Genomic DNA, 15,799 nt, shown 5'->3' with positions numbered 1-15,799 from the left:
TTCTATTCAGCTCTTGTATTTTCACTGAGAAAACTTGAAAGTCATCTATTTTGTTGAAAATCCATATTTTGCCTTGGAGCATTGTTGAGGTCCTCCGCCTCAACAACCGACTTGTGGGGGTCTGTTATCCCCCACACCCAGGCCTTTGCCTAGCAAAGGGCCTGATCTCAAGGACAATGAATGGGGCGGGAGCTGAAGGTGGTGAGTAATTCCAATTTATTCAGGATAGCAGCAAACTTTTACATCTTTGGTGATGCAGGTACATTCTTTAGTTATGTTGGTGCAATTTATGGTTAAACAGGTAAAATCTGGACACCTGGGTACTAAGGACCGCCCCGATTCCGCCTACTATCCTCCCCTACCTTTCCCACGCTCTCCTGAAGCTCCCTTCGGTCAGGCAGTCCAGGCAAAGAACCAGAAGCTCCATGTGGTCTTAGCATGCCCAGACATAGAGCTGGAAATTCCACATGCTCTGGCAAGCCAGGGCAGAGAACCAGAAGTTCCACATGCTCTGACAAGCTGGGCAGAGAACCGGAAGTTCCATGTGCAACAAGGGCAAGACCCTTCCTCCTGGTCGCTTCCTGTTCCTCTCACATCGCAGGGCCCTGAGTTTCCCTTGGCAGGCCCTGGATGCAGAGGTCCAAGGAGGGCAGGGGTCAGATCTAACTCGCCCCGTTACAGAGCACTATACTCAGTTTTGCTGGCTAGGTGATTTTTGGTTTTAATCCTAGATCCATTGACTTCCAGAATATGATATTCCAAGCCTTTCGATCCCTTAGGGTAGAAGCTGCTAGATCTTGTATTATTCTGATTATGTTTCCACAATACGCAAATTGTTTCTTTCTGGCTGCTTGAAATACTTTCTCCTTGATCTGGGAGCTCCAGAATTTGGCAACAATATTCCTAGGAGTTTTCTTTTGGGGATCTTTTTGAGGAGGTGATCAGTGGATTCTTTCAATTTCCATTTTAGCCTCTGGCTCTAGAATATCAGGGCAGTTCTCCTTGATAATTTCTTGAAAGATGGCATCTAGGCTCTTTTTTTGATCATGGCTTTCAGGTAGTCCAATAATTTTTAAATTATCTCTCCTGGATCTATTTTCCAGGTCAGTGGTTTTTCCAATGAAATATTTCACTTTGCCTTCCATTTTTTCATTCCTTTGGTTCTGTTTTGTAATATCTTGATTTCTCATAAAGTCACCAGCTTCCACTTGCTCCAATCTAATTTTTAAGGTAATATTTTCTTCAGTGGTCTTTTGGACCTCCTTTTCCATTTGGCTAATTCTGCCTTTCAAGGAATTCTTCTCCTTGTAGGCTTTTTGGAGCTCTTTTGCCATTTGCGTTAGTCTATTTTTAAGGTGTTGTTTTCTTCAGTATTTTGGGGGGTTCTCCTTTAGCAAGTCATTGACTTGTTTTTCATGGTTTTCTTGCATCATTCTCATTACTCTTCCCAATTTTTCCTCTACTTCTCTAACTTGCTTTTCCAAATCCTTTTTGAGCTCTTCCATGGCCTGAGACCAGTTCATGCTTTTGTTGCAGGCTTTTGATGTAGGCTCTTTGACTTTGTTGATTTCTTCTATCTGTATGTTTTGGTCTTCTTTGTCACCAAAGAAAGATTCCAAAGTCTGAGTCTGAATCTGTGAGCATTTTCACTGCCTGGCCATGTTCCCAGACAACTACTTGACCCTTGAGTTTTTCGTCAGGGTATGACTGCTTGTATAGTAGAGAGTATTTTGTTCTAAGCTTGAGGGGATGCACTGTTGTTTTCAGAGCTATTTCTCAAAGCAATCTCTGCCACAGCAGCACTCCTCCTCCCCCAAGAACCACCAACCCAGACTGGACTGAGATCTTAAGCAGGCTCTGCACTCCCGCTCTGATCTGCCATTTAATTCCTCCCACCAGGTGGGACTGGGGCCAGAAGCAACTGCGGTTGTAGTTCTTTTGGTGCACCACCTCTGCTGCCCCTAGGGCAGTGGCTGAACCACAAACTCCATTCACTCTGTCCCCACAGTTTTTTCCCACTAACCTTCTTTGTTGTCCTTGGCATTTGTGGGTTGAGAAGTCTGGTAACTGCCACAGCTCACTGATTCAGGGTGCTATGGCTGTTCTGCCCAGCTCATGGTCTGCTTGGTCCGGGTGCAGCCCATGCTGGGCTCTGCTCCGCTCCACTCCCAGCTCTGTGAGTGATAGACCTTATCCAGTGACCATCCAGGCTTTCCTGGGGTGGAACTCTACTTCCCTCTGCTATTTCTTGGGTTTTACAGTTCTAGAATTTGTTCAGAGACATTTTTATCTGTGTTTGGAGGGTCCTGGGAAGAGCCCTAGGGAAATCCCTGCTTTCCAGCTGCCATCTTAATTATATTACTTATTAATACCATGCCAATCAACCTACCAAAAAGTAACTCTGTGGAACTAGAAAACATAGTAACAAAATTAATCTGGAAGAACAAAAAGGCCAGAATATCAAGGGAATTAATGAAAAGAAAGGCTAGGGAAGGTGGCCTAGCCATACCAGATCTTAAACTGTATTACAAAGCAGCAATCATCAGAACTATTTGGGAGTGGTTAAGGAAAAGAGTGGTAGATCAATGGAATAGGTTAGGTACACAAGACACAGTAGTCAATGACTATAGTAATCTACTGTTTGATAAACCCAAAGAATCCAGCTTCTGGGATAAGAACTCATTATTTGACAAAAAAATGCTGGGAAAACTGGAAAATAGTATGGTAGAAACTGTGCATAGACCGATATCTTACACTGTATACCAAAATAAAGTCAAAATAGGTTCACAATTTAGATATAAAGGTTGATACTATAATTAATTTGGGAGAGCAAGGAACAGTTAATCTGTCATATTTATGGAGAAGGGGAGAATTTATGACTAAACAAGATGTAGAGAGCATTAGAAAATTCAAAATGAATAATTTTGATTACATTAAATTGAAAAGTTTTGTACAAACAAAGCCAATGCAACCAAGATTAGTAGCAAAGCAGAAAATTGGACAATACGATGACCAACTACAATTCCAGAGGCATCATGACAGAACATCATGAACCTTCAGACAGAGAAGTGGTGGACTAAGACTAAAGATTTTGGCTTTTGTGGGTGTGCATAAATACTCATGAGTATGTGCAAGCATATGCATGCATATGTATATACAGGTGCATAATTATGTATACTAGGTATGTACACCAGTTTATGTGTTTGTGTCTGACATGGCCAACGTGCTAATTTGTGTTGCTTGGCTATCCATGTATGGAGTGAGTTTTGTTTCGCTTTTCTCAATGAGAGGAGAGTAGGGGAATTGTAAAGAAGAGAATTCTAAGTTGGAAATAAAATAAAATTGAATTTTAGAAAGTACTGTATGTTCCTGCACTGTTCAGACTATACTGTTATGAGCCCCCACTGCTGTGTTACCTTTAATGGGTACCAAATACATTCACTCAATGAAAAGCATGAGCTTAAAACTTCCCCCATCCCATAAACTCAGAGCTGGAACATTATCTTACATTTCACACAGAATTTAATGATCACTAAAATGCCAATACACACACCCTTCACACATATACACATTGCTCTTAAATGAAGAATTGTTCACCCCATTCTATTGCTCCCTTTCCCCCTGTCTCAATATATTCCTCTCTAACCCTTTAATTTAATTTTTTTTTACATATCAACCCTTCATATTCAACCTACCCTGTGCCCTCTGTCCCACTAACCTGCTCTTTGGCATTTGAGAAGTCTGGTAACTGCCACAGCTCAATGATTTATGGCACTAAGGCCTGTTCCAGCTGGCTGACTCCCGGTCTAGTCTGTCTTGGCCCGGCCCATGCTGGGCTGCGATCTGCTCCCAGCACCATGCAACAGACCCTTCCCAGTGACCATCCAGGCTCTCCTGGGCTGAAGACCTGTTTCCCTCTGCTATTTTGTGGGTTCTGCAGCTCTAGAATTTGTTCAGAGCCATTTTTACAGATGTTTGGAGGGATTTGCAGGAGAGCTTAAGCAAGTCCCTGCTTTCCAGCACCATCTTGGATCTGCCCCCTGATAGGTGCTCTTTATATCCCCATGTTTTATTTGATGAACCTGAGGTAGACAGAAATGTACTGACTTGTCTGTAGTCATACAGCAAGTGTCTTTGAGGTAGGATATAAACTGACATATTCCTGATTCCAGGTTCAGTGCTCTATCCATTGTACCACCTGACTATTAAAGGTATGTGTGTGTGTGTGTGTGTGTGTGTGTGTGTGTGTGTGTACATGTGTTTCATTGTATTTTGTTGAGCTCTGATGATGATGTGACCTGAGCTTTCAACTAGAGAGGGTATGTTTGCTTCTTCTTGCCCCTTTTGCCTACCTGTTCATTCTTCACTCTCCTGGCCCTGGATCACTGAGCTTTCAAGGTCCCTTTACTCATTACCCCCCTGTCTAAGGCCTTCTTTCTTCCCATAGATTTCCCTGGTCTGTAAGCCAACAATAGTTTTTCCACTGATTTTGCTCTAAGTTTTAAATCCTGAATTTCACATCTTCTACAGAAAACAGAAATAGATATAGGTCCAAAGCAGAATAATTTTGAGAGGTGAAATATACCTTTCCTTTTCTCTAGAGGAGGGAATAATGCAATGGATAATGTCAGATTACATTTCGGACTCCAAAGAGTCAGGAAGACCTTCAAATCCTTCCTCACAGGCTATGAGACCCCTGGCAAAACATTGAAACTCTGTCTAGCTTCTTTCATCATCAGTAAAATGACAATAATAATAGTACCCATCTCAAAAGTACGTTGTGAGAATAAAATTTGCTGTAATATGTGTAAAATGGTTTATAAACTTTAAGGCAGAATACAAGTGTTAGGTAGTGTTAATAGTGGATTGAGGTGTTTGTTAACAACATGACCTGGGTCAAGTAATGTTTCTTTAGATTTCTTATTTCTAAAAGCACATTTTGGGTTAAATTTATCTTTAAAGATCTTTTTGGTTCCAAATCCAATAATCCTAGCATTTGGAGAAAAAGAGGACATGTCAGTATAGCAAAATATCCGGTTATGGGGGTCAGCAGAGGTGGGAATCGTAGAAGGTGATTCTTTTCAGGCACCTGTTGGCCAAGTTGTCTCTGATATCCCATTTTTTTCTCTGAGGTTCTGTGATTCTATGAACCTGAGTATGGGCAGAGCCTGGACTTGGGAGTACACCAAAGCACAAGATGGATCCTAATTGTGGTTCCTTTAGATTCTCAACCCATCTTCCCTCTCTGAAAATCTACCTTGTATGCTCACAACAATCTTTCCTGGAAGCAACATCTTCCAGCTCCAGGATTCTGCAGCCCTCTGGGTCACACAGGGACACAAACCTTTCCATGAGAGTTCCTGTGCAGTAGACTCTGTTGATAACAGGGACAGAGATTTCCAAATATGTTTTTCCACTTGTGTTTTTGCCTTGGATGAAGGGACACAGCTGGGAATGCCTGAGGCAGGAATGATCCTCAGCATTCCTCATGGAGTTTCATGTCTCTGTGGACACTGTCAGTGATTAAACATACGTTCCTTGAGAGACAGAATATATGTTAAGGGGCCAAGAAGCCTTATGATAACCCCTTGGTCTTACATAACTGTCCTTGTCCTAGACATGGGCACAGCTAATGTCCCTTTGTGTTTCCTCAGGTGTGGAGTGAGGACTAGTTCTTTCCATTTCCCCCAAAACAAAACATTGCGGCTTGAGGATTTTTTTCTAAGCAGTCCAAGCCTAGAATGTTTGATTTTGCTCTAGTTCTCACAGCCTCTTGGCTCCTACCAGGCTTGGGGCTTTATCTAATGTTCAGGAATATGTGGCTTTCTGTTCGGAGAAAGATTTCTCTATGGTTTTCTGTCTTTCTCCTGTCACTGCTGCTGAAGCTTCCAACCTCTGAGAATAGGACAGAGGAGCCACTCTGCTTCCCCAAAATGAGCCCAAGCCTTGTCAGAAATGGGGATCTTGTGATTGGGGCTTTTCTCCCCATGTATTCAGTTGAAGTGAGCAGTGTTTCAGGAGCAGGACTCTTTGGAAGCAAACCTGACAAGAACTGTTGGAATTATAAGTAAGTGTCTGCCTCCCTGTGCCTCTGAGCAGGCCTAGGATTATAGAGGTTTTTATAGAAGAGGCAGGCAGGAAAGTGCACCCTTGAGTGCTGATCTGAGGGTCCCTTCTGCTCTCTCTTATGTGCCATTTGTTGCTCATGGTCAGTTTCCATCCTCCTGATTTTCTTTTAGAGATAAGGAATGAAAAGATTCTCTCTGTCACCCTTCCTGATTTTTCCTGTCTCTTCCCGTCTCTTTGTCTGAGTCTGTATTTACATAACTGTCTTTGTGTCAGTCTCTTCTCTCACTAATCTTGAGCCAGTGGAGAGATGTGGAGCTTTGTCTTGGCTCTGCTCATCTTGTGAACAACTCTAGTAAGTATAAACAATGAATATCTTTACTAGAGAAATTGGATTTAGACTTAAATGCTAACACACACACATTCCTTGCAATGATATCCCTGCCCAATTTTTTGTGAGGACCCTGCAAGTCATAGGCCTGACAAGGGATTTGTAGCAGTGGTTTGGGGAGATGAAGAATAGGACTTGTAAGATAAAAATTTTGACCTCTTCTGTATGTCTCTGTGTCTGTGTATCTCTATTGCTTTTGAGTTCTTTCTGTATTTTACACTGCATTTGTGCCTTTCTTTTCCTTCCTCCATGTTTTTATCTCCATTAATCTAAAATAATTAAATAGTTTAATGTTTGCTTATATTTCTTGGATGTTTTAAGATATTCTCGATTCTTCTCTTTTCTGTAATTTTTCACCACCTAGGCTAAGGGAATGATAGTTGTCAAGAAGCAGTTGTCAAGACCAAGAGGCTGAACTAAGTTGGGCAAAATGGCCATTGTGAACCAAATTTCCTTTCTTTCTTTGTAGCCTTTGCCAGACTTTTCTTTGAGAATAGTGTTTTTTCATGTCTACGGAAGAATTATGTTTTTTTCCCTCCCTTATTCTAATTGTAGCAAGTGTGAATGAAGAAAGAATGGACAAGCGTTTCAAATTCTCATAAAACAGGCAGTTAATAAAGGGGAAGTCAGTTTGGCTGTTAATAATAGAATGAATGAGAATGCTTGAAGATTCCCCTGCATTTGTCTTCCACTTTCTGGGATATGTGTCTGAATTACCTTAAAGACAAGAATTGAGGGAGTACATATTTTGTACATATTTTGGATCATATTGACATGCATATGTCATCTGTTTGGCTATGAGTTTGGAGCTGGTCTCAATAGTAACTAACTCTTTTTTTGTTTGTTTTTTGTTTTTTGGCTTTTCTCGGTCCTTACCATAAAAGAGAAAAGGTGAGCAGAGATGACAGGGCAGAGTGAATACTCCAGATTTTGACCATATTGCACTCAGTACCTTCTAGCTGATTCTCTGGATACAATTTTGGAATATTTTCTATCGCTTAAACGTGTTTATGTGCTCTTGCCACTGATTTCTCTCTCCTGGAGATCCTCATTTTCACCCCTGAAAATCCCCATCCTTCCATGGCTATGATGTACTTCACAAAGTTTTCATCTATTGAGAAGTTGCCTCCCCATGCTCAGCATTTCTAACTCTATCTTTACCAGTCCCAGGCCAAATGCTCCCCATGACCTTTTATTAAAGGTTTGTGGGCCTATCTTGCTTCCCTTTCCTGTATCTTAGGCATCAGGAGATGTTTGGATAAGTTATGGGAACGTAGCCTTGTTAGGTATTGTCCTAACATAGAATAAGGAACATCCACAAAACCATTAGGAAAGATAGCAATATTTCTTACTTCCCACTTTTATTCTTGGATAAAAGGTATGCTGTTCTAGATAAGACACCACAGACACAAGCATAGTGTCATGGAAAAGGTGGGGGCCAATGGCAGTGAGGCACCAGGTTCCCAATTCATCCCTTGTTCTCTATTTCTCCTAAGTCAGGAAACTTGGAAAAGAGGTGCAGGTACAGAATTGTTAGCCACACATGCTTCTACCAAGAGAACTGGTCTGTCTGGAAGGCACAGCAGCACTGGAAAGAACCAAAAAGAAGCAGAAATAAAGAAACTATAAGAAGGAAGATTGTTTTTTATTGGATCAGGGAGATGCTCACAAAGGTAGAAGGTGAGAAGGGAGGTGGGGCACACTTCAGTCTTCTGGTGTCTTGGATAGAGTTAGTTTTCTAATGAGGGTTCAAAGGGATAGAGTTATACAGGGTTATTATCTGGGACAATCAGAATCAGTCTTTGGGAGCAAGGATCATGGGAGCTCATACATGGGATGTGAGTAAAGGTTTAGGACTAATGCTGGTTAAAGCTTAGCGAGGTCAGGAGGAAATTGTGAGTGAGTTGATATTCAAACACAGTCTCCAGAAGATAACGTGGCTTTTTGTAGTCATTTCTCGGCTTACTCTTGAAAGATAACTGAGCATTATTTATTTTTTTTTACTTCCCGGAACTTCTTACTATATCTCTTACAGGAAGCTTCTATATTCATTTTATAGGAAGAGTTATATGGAAGATTGCTTGTGAGACAATGTTATATTAGATGACTTCTGGGTTGTTTTCAAATCTTGAACTCTGTGATTCTGAAATGGTAGGTGTTCATCATATCTTTGTTATATGCCTTAATGAATTAGTGAGTGAGTGATTCCATGATGATTGAGTAAGTGACTCGAGCAGTTAGAGCCATATTAGGAACTTAAGGAAAATAGTCCTTAATAGTCCAATCACAAGAAGGAAGCAGTACAGAAATAAAGGAGGCTGTTATTAATACAGGCAAAATGAGCTACAGTTCTTAGGTTTAACCCTCACATGGCTGGAACATCCTCCTTCCTTAAGTTAATTCTTTTTACAGACTTCATTAAGGATTTCTGATTCTCTGTCTATTAGGTGGCTATACAAAAACTACCAACTAGCCCTGACACTGATGTTTGCTGTAGAGGAGATCAACAAGTGTCCTAATTTGTTGCCCAACCTCACCCTGGGCTTCCACCTCTACAACACCTACCACAGTGATGAAAGGACCTTGGAGAGCTCCCTGCGGTGGCTGTCTGGGCAGGGCTGGCTCATCCCTAACTACAGCTGCTGGGAGAAGGACAAGTCTGTGGCTGTTATTGGAGGAGCCACTTCAGCTCTAGCTGTCCAGATGGGGACTCTGCTCGACCTCTACAAGTATCCTCAGGTGGGTGATATTGACCATGACACCTTTTGAGACTTCATTGGACCCTTGAGAGGCAGTGGAGTCAGGAGACCCAAGTTAAAAAAAAAAACTACCTCTGCCACATAATTGCTGCGTGACCCTGGCCAAGTCTTACAACCTCACCGTACTCTAAGCAACTCTCAGAGACTTTACATTTCAGAGCTGGTTATAATCAGCATGGGTAGAAGTTTTATCTTGCCTGGAAATTTCCTATACCAATGACATCATCAGTAAAATTTTGAAAACTTACACGTAGGAGAGAGTGGGTCTGCCTTGAGCACTGAACCCCCTTTAATATCAAACATATAGTCAGTATCACTTAATTGCTTTCACATGAAGGAAATCTAGAAATTTTGCATGCCTAATTTCCCATTATCCAGACAAAGTCTCTGAGCATATGGAGGATGAAAGAGCTTCCCTACAGTCTCAAATAAAGTTGGTGGGAGAGCTGGGGCTATAAGTCATGTGTTTTATACTAGTTCATTGCTCCAGGCACTACATCCTGTTATCTGTGTTTTATCATCATGTGATATATTGTTTCTGAGTATTACTATGGGTTTTCTTTTCCCAAAGAATACTTCTTTCAATAAAGGGAATAGTGAGCATTGGTATGGAAAGTGCAGGTTCTGGGCAGCAGTGATGAGGGTGTCTTTAAATTGTTGGAGAGGAGGAAGGGAGAGCACCTTAATGAGGTGATTTACTCACTAAACAGAAGAGCTCACCAATACAAATTTCCACTCTACCTCACACTATTAAATACATGACAATATAAATATCTGAAGTCATGGAGGTGATTATTCTCTTTAAAGTCTATTTTAGCTTTCACTTAAAAGATCAATAACTGTAATATTATGCCTAGGCGACAGCAAAAGTATATGATTCAACCTTAACTCTCACAGCAAAATTGAAGTTTTTCTATGCATACTCTCAAATGTTTCCCTGGTGCAGAGAAGACTACTTAGTCATAGATAGGGAAAGAGATGAAAGAAGCCTTTTTTTTCTTTCTACATTGAATGCTTGATGGGTATTAAAGAGAGACTGAAGGACTGTTAATTTTAAATTGGAAAATTAAAAAAATTAATAAAGGATAATGTACGGAACTTTCATAAGTACACAGATCTCCCCAATGGAGTTATTGAAGTACATGCAGCCATGCCACAGCCTAAAATGGATTACTTTCCAAAGCCTTATAATCATCCTCTGCCACAATAGTTGGCCACTGCTAACTAGTAGAGGTCTTATGGCTGTCAAAGTTATTTTTATTTATAATGTCCATGTTGTATGAATTTTTCTCCTGACTGCCTTCACTTCATTTGAGATTAGTTCATACAAAACTTTCCAGGTGTCTCTGAATCCAACTCTTTATTATTTGTTACCAAGCAATGATATTTCAATGTGTTTTTGCACAATACTGTGGTCACAGCAATTTACTAATTGATTAAAATCTCTTAGTTTCAACAACTTGAATGTGACTAAAAAGCTACTCTAAGTACCTACCAAAATATGGGGCCTTTCCCTCTTTCCTCGGCTTATTTAGCTGAAGTAGGGCAGTTGTAATGGTCCATTTCCCCCACTGATACTTCCAGACTCTCCCTCTCCTTCCATTACTGAGTGAACTCTCTTCCTTTGGAAAGTTTGAAAGTTCCTTTGAAAGTTCACTCAATACATATTTACCTCCAATTAGGATTCTTGTATGTGTTATCTACTTACCTTTCTGACTCAGTCTCTCCTTTCTACTCACCTCCTATGTTAGGTGACATGAGCAAACATATTGATATGCACTCATTTCCAGGGACCTATTCCTTCCTCTCACCTACACACAGAGAGGGTAACACCACTCACCATGCCATCTCTCAAAAATGTTCCATTTCTATATTCATAAACTTAGAAATTCCATTATTGGGTGACAATATATTGCGATTCTACATCTCCCTCCACTCGGCAACTCTAAACCCTGTTCTTCATCTTTATCATGTTCTAAAATCCCTCCAGCCTCAGTTCATTTTAAGGTCATCACCACTACACGAGTTACTCTTCACTCTTCCCCATCTTGATTCCAAATATGACCCTGTCCAATGCTGTACTGTTTTCTTGAGTACCTAAGTCCCTATCAATAACATTTCCCTAATATGAAACAGTCCTATAGAAGTCCCACAATCCACTGCCTTCACTTTTTTCCCACATTGCTGAAAGAAGTTGGAGAAAACATGAAATCAAGTTAACTAGATCCACTACGATTTTACATTACATAATCTCAACAGTATCCTCACTGCAGCAAAACAGTTTTGATTCTATTCTCTATTCTTTTCACACACACTCCAATTGATTTCCAGTCACTCACCACAGTGACTTTCCAAAACATTTAGTACCTCAAATTTTCCCTGACTCCCCCTCCTGCCAGCTCTTTCATTGGAAAAGTTTGCTTCATGTTAATTGACTGAGACACTTTGCTGAGATCTCTCTCTCTCTCTCTCTCTCGTTCTCTCTCCCCCATCCTCAGTTCTCCTTATATAACATAGAAATAAGGATACATGCCAACAATTGAAAGATACAGCTAAAGCCATCATTGGAGGAAAAAAATATCCCTCCAAATTATTTCTTCAATGAAAGAGAGAGCACAGTAGAGGGAGGAAGATAGAGATAGAGATAGATAGATAGATAGATAGATAGAGAGAGAGAGAGAGAGAGAGAGCACACAAATAAGAGAAATGCAGATTACAAAATAGAAAGCATTTCAACGAATTGGGTACAGACACACACACACACACACACACACACACACACACACACACGTAGTTAGGCTGTGCAGTGGATAGCGTTCTGAGCCTAAAGTCAGAAAGAATCATCTTCTGCAATTCAAATCTGTCCTTAGACACTTAATAGCTGTGTGATGCTGTGCATGCTACTTAACCCTTTTTGCTTTAGTGCCACATCTGTGAGACGAACTGGAGAAGGAAGTGGCAAACCATTCTAATATCTTTACAGAAAACCCCAAATGGTGTAACAAAAGTCAAACATGACTGCAACAACCAACCAACAAAATTCATATGTACACATATGTTTATCTCTATATCTCTATCTGAATGCCTAGTTTGTTGATCTGTTTTCTTTCTCTCTTTTGAAGAAATAACACAGGAGTATAGAATTTTCTTTAAGGATTGCTTTATCTCTCATGAATATTGGCATGTTGTCTTATTTTTCAATTATTTTAAATTACATTTTCTATGGCATCTAAAATTTGCTCATTGACCTGGAAAATCCATAAATTGAAGTTATGTAGTCATCATTTTTCTTTTTTCATTTTAATAATATCAGTTTGTTCCAATTACATTCAAATAAAAATTTGAAGTCTCTTTTTTAAATTTTGAGTTCCAAATTTTGTCCCTCCCTTCCCATCACCCTCCATGATGGTAAGGAATGTGTTATAGATTGTGTGTTTGCAATGATGTAACACATATTTCCATATTAGTCATGTTGTGAAAGAAGAAATATGCAAAAGAACAGAATCACCAAAAATAAAGTGAAAACTGTGTGCTTCTATCTGTATTCAGACTCCATCAGTTCTTTCTCTGGATCTGGATAGGATTTTCCCTCATGAATCTTTTGGAATTGTCATGGATCATGGTGTTGCTGAGAAGAGCTATGTCATTCACAAGCGATCATCACACAATGTTGCTAATACTGTGTAAAATGTTCTCTTGGTTCTGCTCACTTCACTTTGCATCAATTCATATAAGCCTTTCCAGGATTCTTTGAAATCTGCTTACTCATCATTTCTTATAGCCCAGTAGTGTTCCATTACATTCATTTTACCATAACTTGTTCAGGCATTCTCAATTGATGGTTTTCCCCTCAACTTCTATTTTTTTGCCACTGTAGAAATTAGCACTATAAATACTTTTGTATATGTAAGTTCTTTTCCTTTTTGTGATCTTTTTGTGATACAGACTGAGTAGTGGTATTGCCCTTTGGTTATAGTTCCAAATTGCTCTCCAGAGTGGTTGGATCAGTTCACAACTGCATTAACAATGCATTACTGTTTCAATTTTTCCCTATCTACCCCCACATTTATCACTTTCTTTTTCTGTCATTTTAGCCAACTGGTAAGCAAAATTATTTTTTTAAGAATATCTAAGAATTTTTTCCCAATTATATCTAAACAAATTTTAACATTTGGTTTTCTCTTTAAGTTTTGAGTTCCACATTCTATCCATCCCTCACTTCTCTCTTCTCTCCATGAGATGTTACACAATTAGATAGAGGTTTTACATGTGCTATCATTTAAAACATTTCCATCATAAATCTTTTTGTCCAAGAAAACTTAAACAAGAAGAAAGAAAAAAAGAAAGAAAGAAAAGAAGGAAGGAAAAAGAAAAGAAGAAAGAAAGAGAAACATACCATGCTTTAGTCTGTATTTGGACAATATTAATTTTTTTTCTCTGGGGGTCAGTAGCATTGTTCATCATGAGTCTTTTGGGATTACCTTGGATCATTTTATTGTTGAGAAGAGCTGAGTTTTGGTCACACAATATTGTTGTTACTCTGTACAATGTTGTCCTGGTTCTACTCAGTTCACTTTGTGTCAGTTCTTGTAAGTCTTTCTAGGTTTTTCTGAAATCATCCTGCTTGTTATTTCTTACAGCACAATAATATTCCATTATAATCGTATACTACAGCTTCTTCAGCTATTCCCCAATTGATTGTCATTTCCCAAATTTCTGGTTCTTAGACACAGTAAAAAAGAGCTGCTTTAAACATATTTTGCACAGATGGGTCCCCACACCTTGTAAAAATCTCTTTGGGAGACAGAGAGCATTAAAAAATTCAAAATGGATAATTTTGATTATGTTAAATTGAAAATTTTTGTGTGACCAAAGCCAATGCAACAAAGATTAGGAAGGAAGCAGAAAATTGGGAAAGGATTTTTACAAGTAGTGTCTCTAATAAAGGGCTCATTTCTAAAATATACAGTGAACTGAGTCAAATTAATGGGAATACAAGTCATTTCCCAATTGATAAATCATTAAATGATATGAACAAGTAGTTATCGGATGAAATTAAAGATATGTACAATTATATGAAAAATGCCCTAAATCATTATTGATCAGAGAAATCCAAATCAAAACAATTGTTAGGTACCACAACTCTCCTGTCAGATTGGGTAACAAAATGAAACAGGAAAATGATAAATGGTGGAGATGTAGGAAAGTTGGAACACTAATACATTGTTGGTGGGCTTATGAACTGATCCAATCATTCTGGAGAGCAATTTGGAACTATGCCTAAAGTGGTTTATATGTGCATACTCTTTTACCCAGCAATACCACTGCTAGGGCTGTATCCCAAAGAGATCACACAAGTGGGAAAGGGACCAGTATGTACAAAAATATTTTTAACACCTCTTTTTATGGTGACAAAGAATTTGAAATCAAGGGGAAGCCCATCAGTTGTGGAATGGCTAAACAAATTTTGTTTATGAATATAATGGAATACTATTGTGGTATAAGAAATAGGAGCAGATGGACTTCACAATAATCTGGAAAGACTTATGTGATCTGATGCTGAGTGAGAGGAGCAGAATCAAGATAACATTATACATGATCACAAGAACATGGTATTTGTGATGACTAACTTTGCTAGACTTGGCTCTTCTCTGCAACATAAAGTTCAAAGACAGCTCCAAAAGACTAATGATGGGAAAAGCTATCCACATCTAGAGAAAGAATTATGGAGTCTGAATGCAGTTTGAAGCAAACTATTTGCTGTCTTTTTCTCCTTTTTTTGCTTTTCTTTCTTGTTTCTCATTCATTTCATTGGTTATAATTCTTTGTTACAACTCGACTATTGTGAAAATAAGTTCAATGTGAAGGTATGTGTAGAATATATATCAGATTACATGCCATCTTGGGGGATGGAGGCGGGAGGGGGGATAGGTGGAGACAATTTGGAATTCAAAAACTTGTGGAACTGAGTGTTTTAAACTAAAAATAAAAAATAAATTTAAAAAATCTCTTTGGAATACAAACCTAGTAGTAGTATTGCTGGATCAAAGGGTATGTATTGTTTTGTAGCCCTTTGGGCATAGTTGTAAATTGTTCTCCAGAATAGTTGGATCAGTTCACAACTATACCAACAGTGCATTAGTGTCCTAGTTTTCCCATATTCCCTCAAGCGTTTATTATTTTCCTTTTTTTGTTATATTACTCAGTCTGATAGATGTGAGGTGTTGAGTCAAAATTTGGTTTTAGTTTGCATTTCTCTAATCAATAGTAATTTAGAGCATTTTTCTATATGTTTACAGATAGCTTTGATCCCTTTCTCTGAGAACTCCCTTTTTATATCCTTTAACCTTTTATCAATTGGGAAATGACTTGCATTCTAAAAAAATGACTAATTTCTCTATTTATTTGAGAAGTGAGGCCTTTGTCAAAGATACTAGCTGTAAACAATTTCCTTATTTTCCTACTTTCCTGCAAGTGGCCATCAAAATGTCATGAGCTGGTCATTCAGTCCTTTTGGGTGGCATGTAAGTTTATTCAATAGATTAGTTTTGATTGCAAAACCTATGACAGATTCATAGCACTC

At 39.1% G+C, this 15,799-nt stretch overlaps 1 protein-coding gene across 1 annotated transcript in view; it reads left to right on the top strand.

Annotated features, from left to right (window-relative positions):
* Positions 1–253: 253 nt before the first annotated feature.
* LOC118854873 (vomeronasal type-2 receptor 26-like) overlaps positions 254–15,799 on the top strand; it is a 41,703-nt gene continuing 26,157 nt past the window's right edge. Inside the window, exons 1-3 of the mRNA XM_036765072.1 lie at positions 254–301; positions 5,886–6,067; positions 8,905–9,196. Of these exons, the coding sequence (XP_036620967.1) occupies positions 254–301; positions 5,886–6,067; positions 8,905–9,196 (522 nt within the window). The remainder of the gene's footprint in view (positions 302–5,885; positions 6,068–8,904; positions 9,197–15,799) is intronic.

The sequence above is a fragment of the Trichosurus vulpecula genome, chromosome 1, assembly GCF_011100635.1.
Source record: "Trichosurus vulpecula isolate mTriVul1 chromosome 1, mTriVul1.pri, whole genome shotgun sequence".
NCBI lineage: Eukaryota > Metazoa > Chordata > Mammalia > Diprotodontia > Phalangeridae > Trichosurus > Trichosurus vulpecula.
Note: the sequence above shows the minus strand (reverse complement) of the source record. Positions and strands in the feature narration are given on the sequence as shown.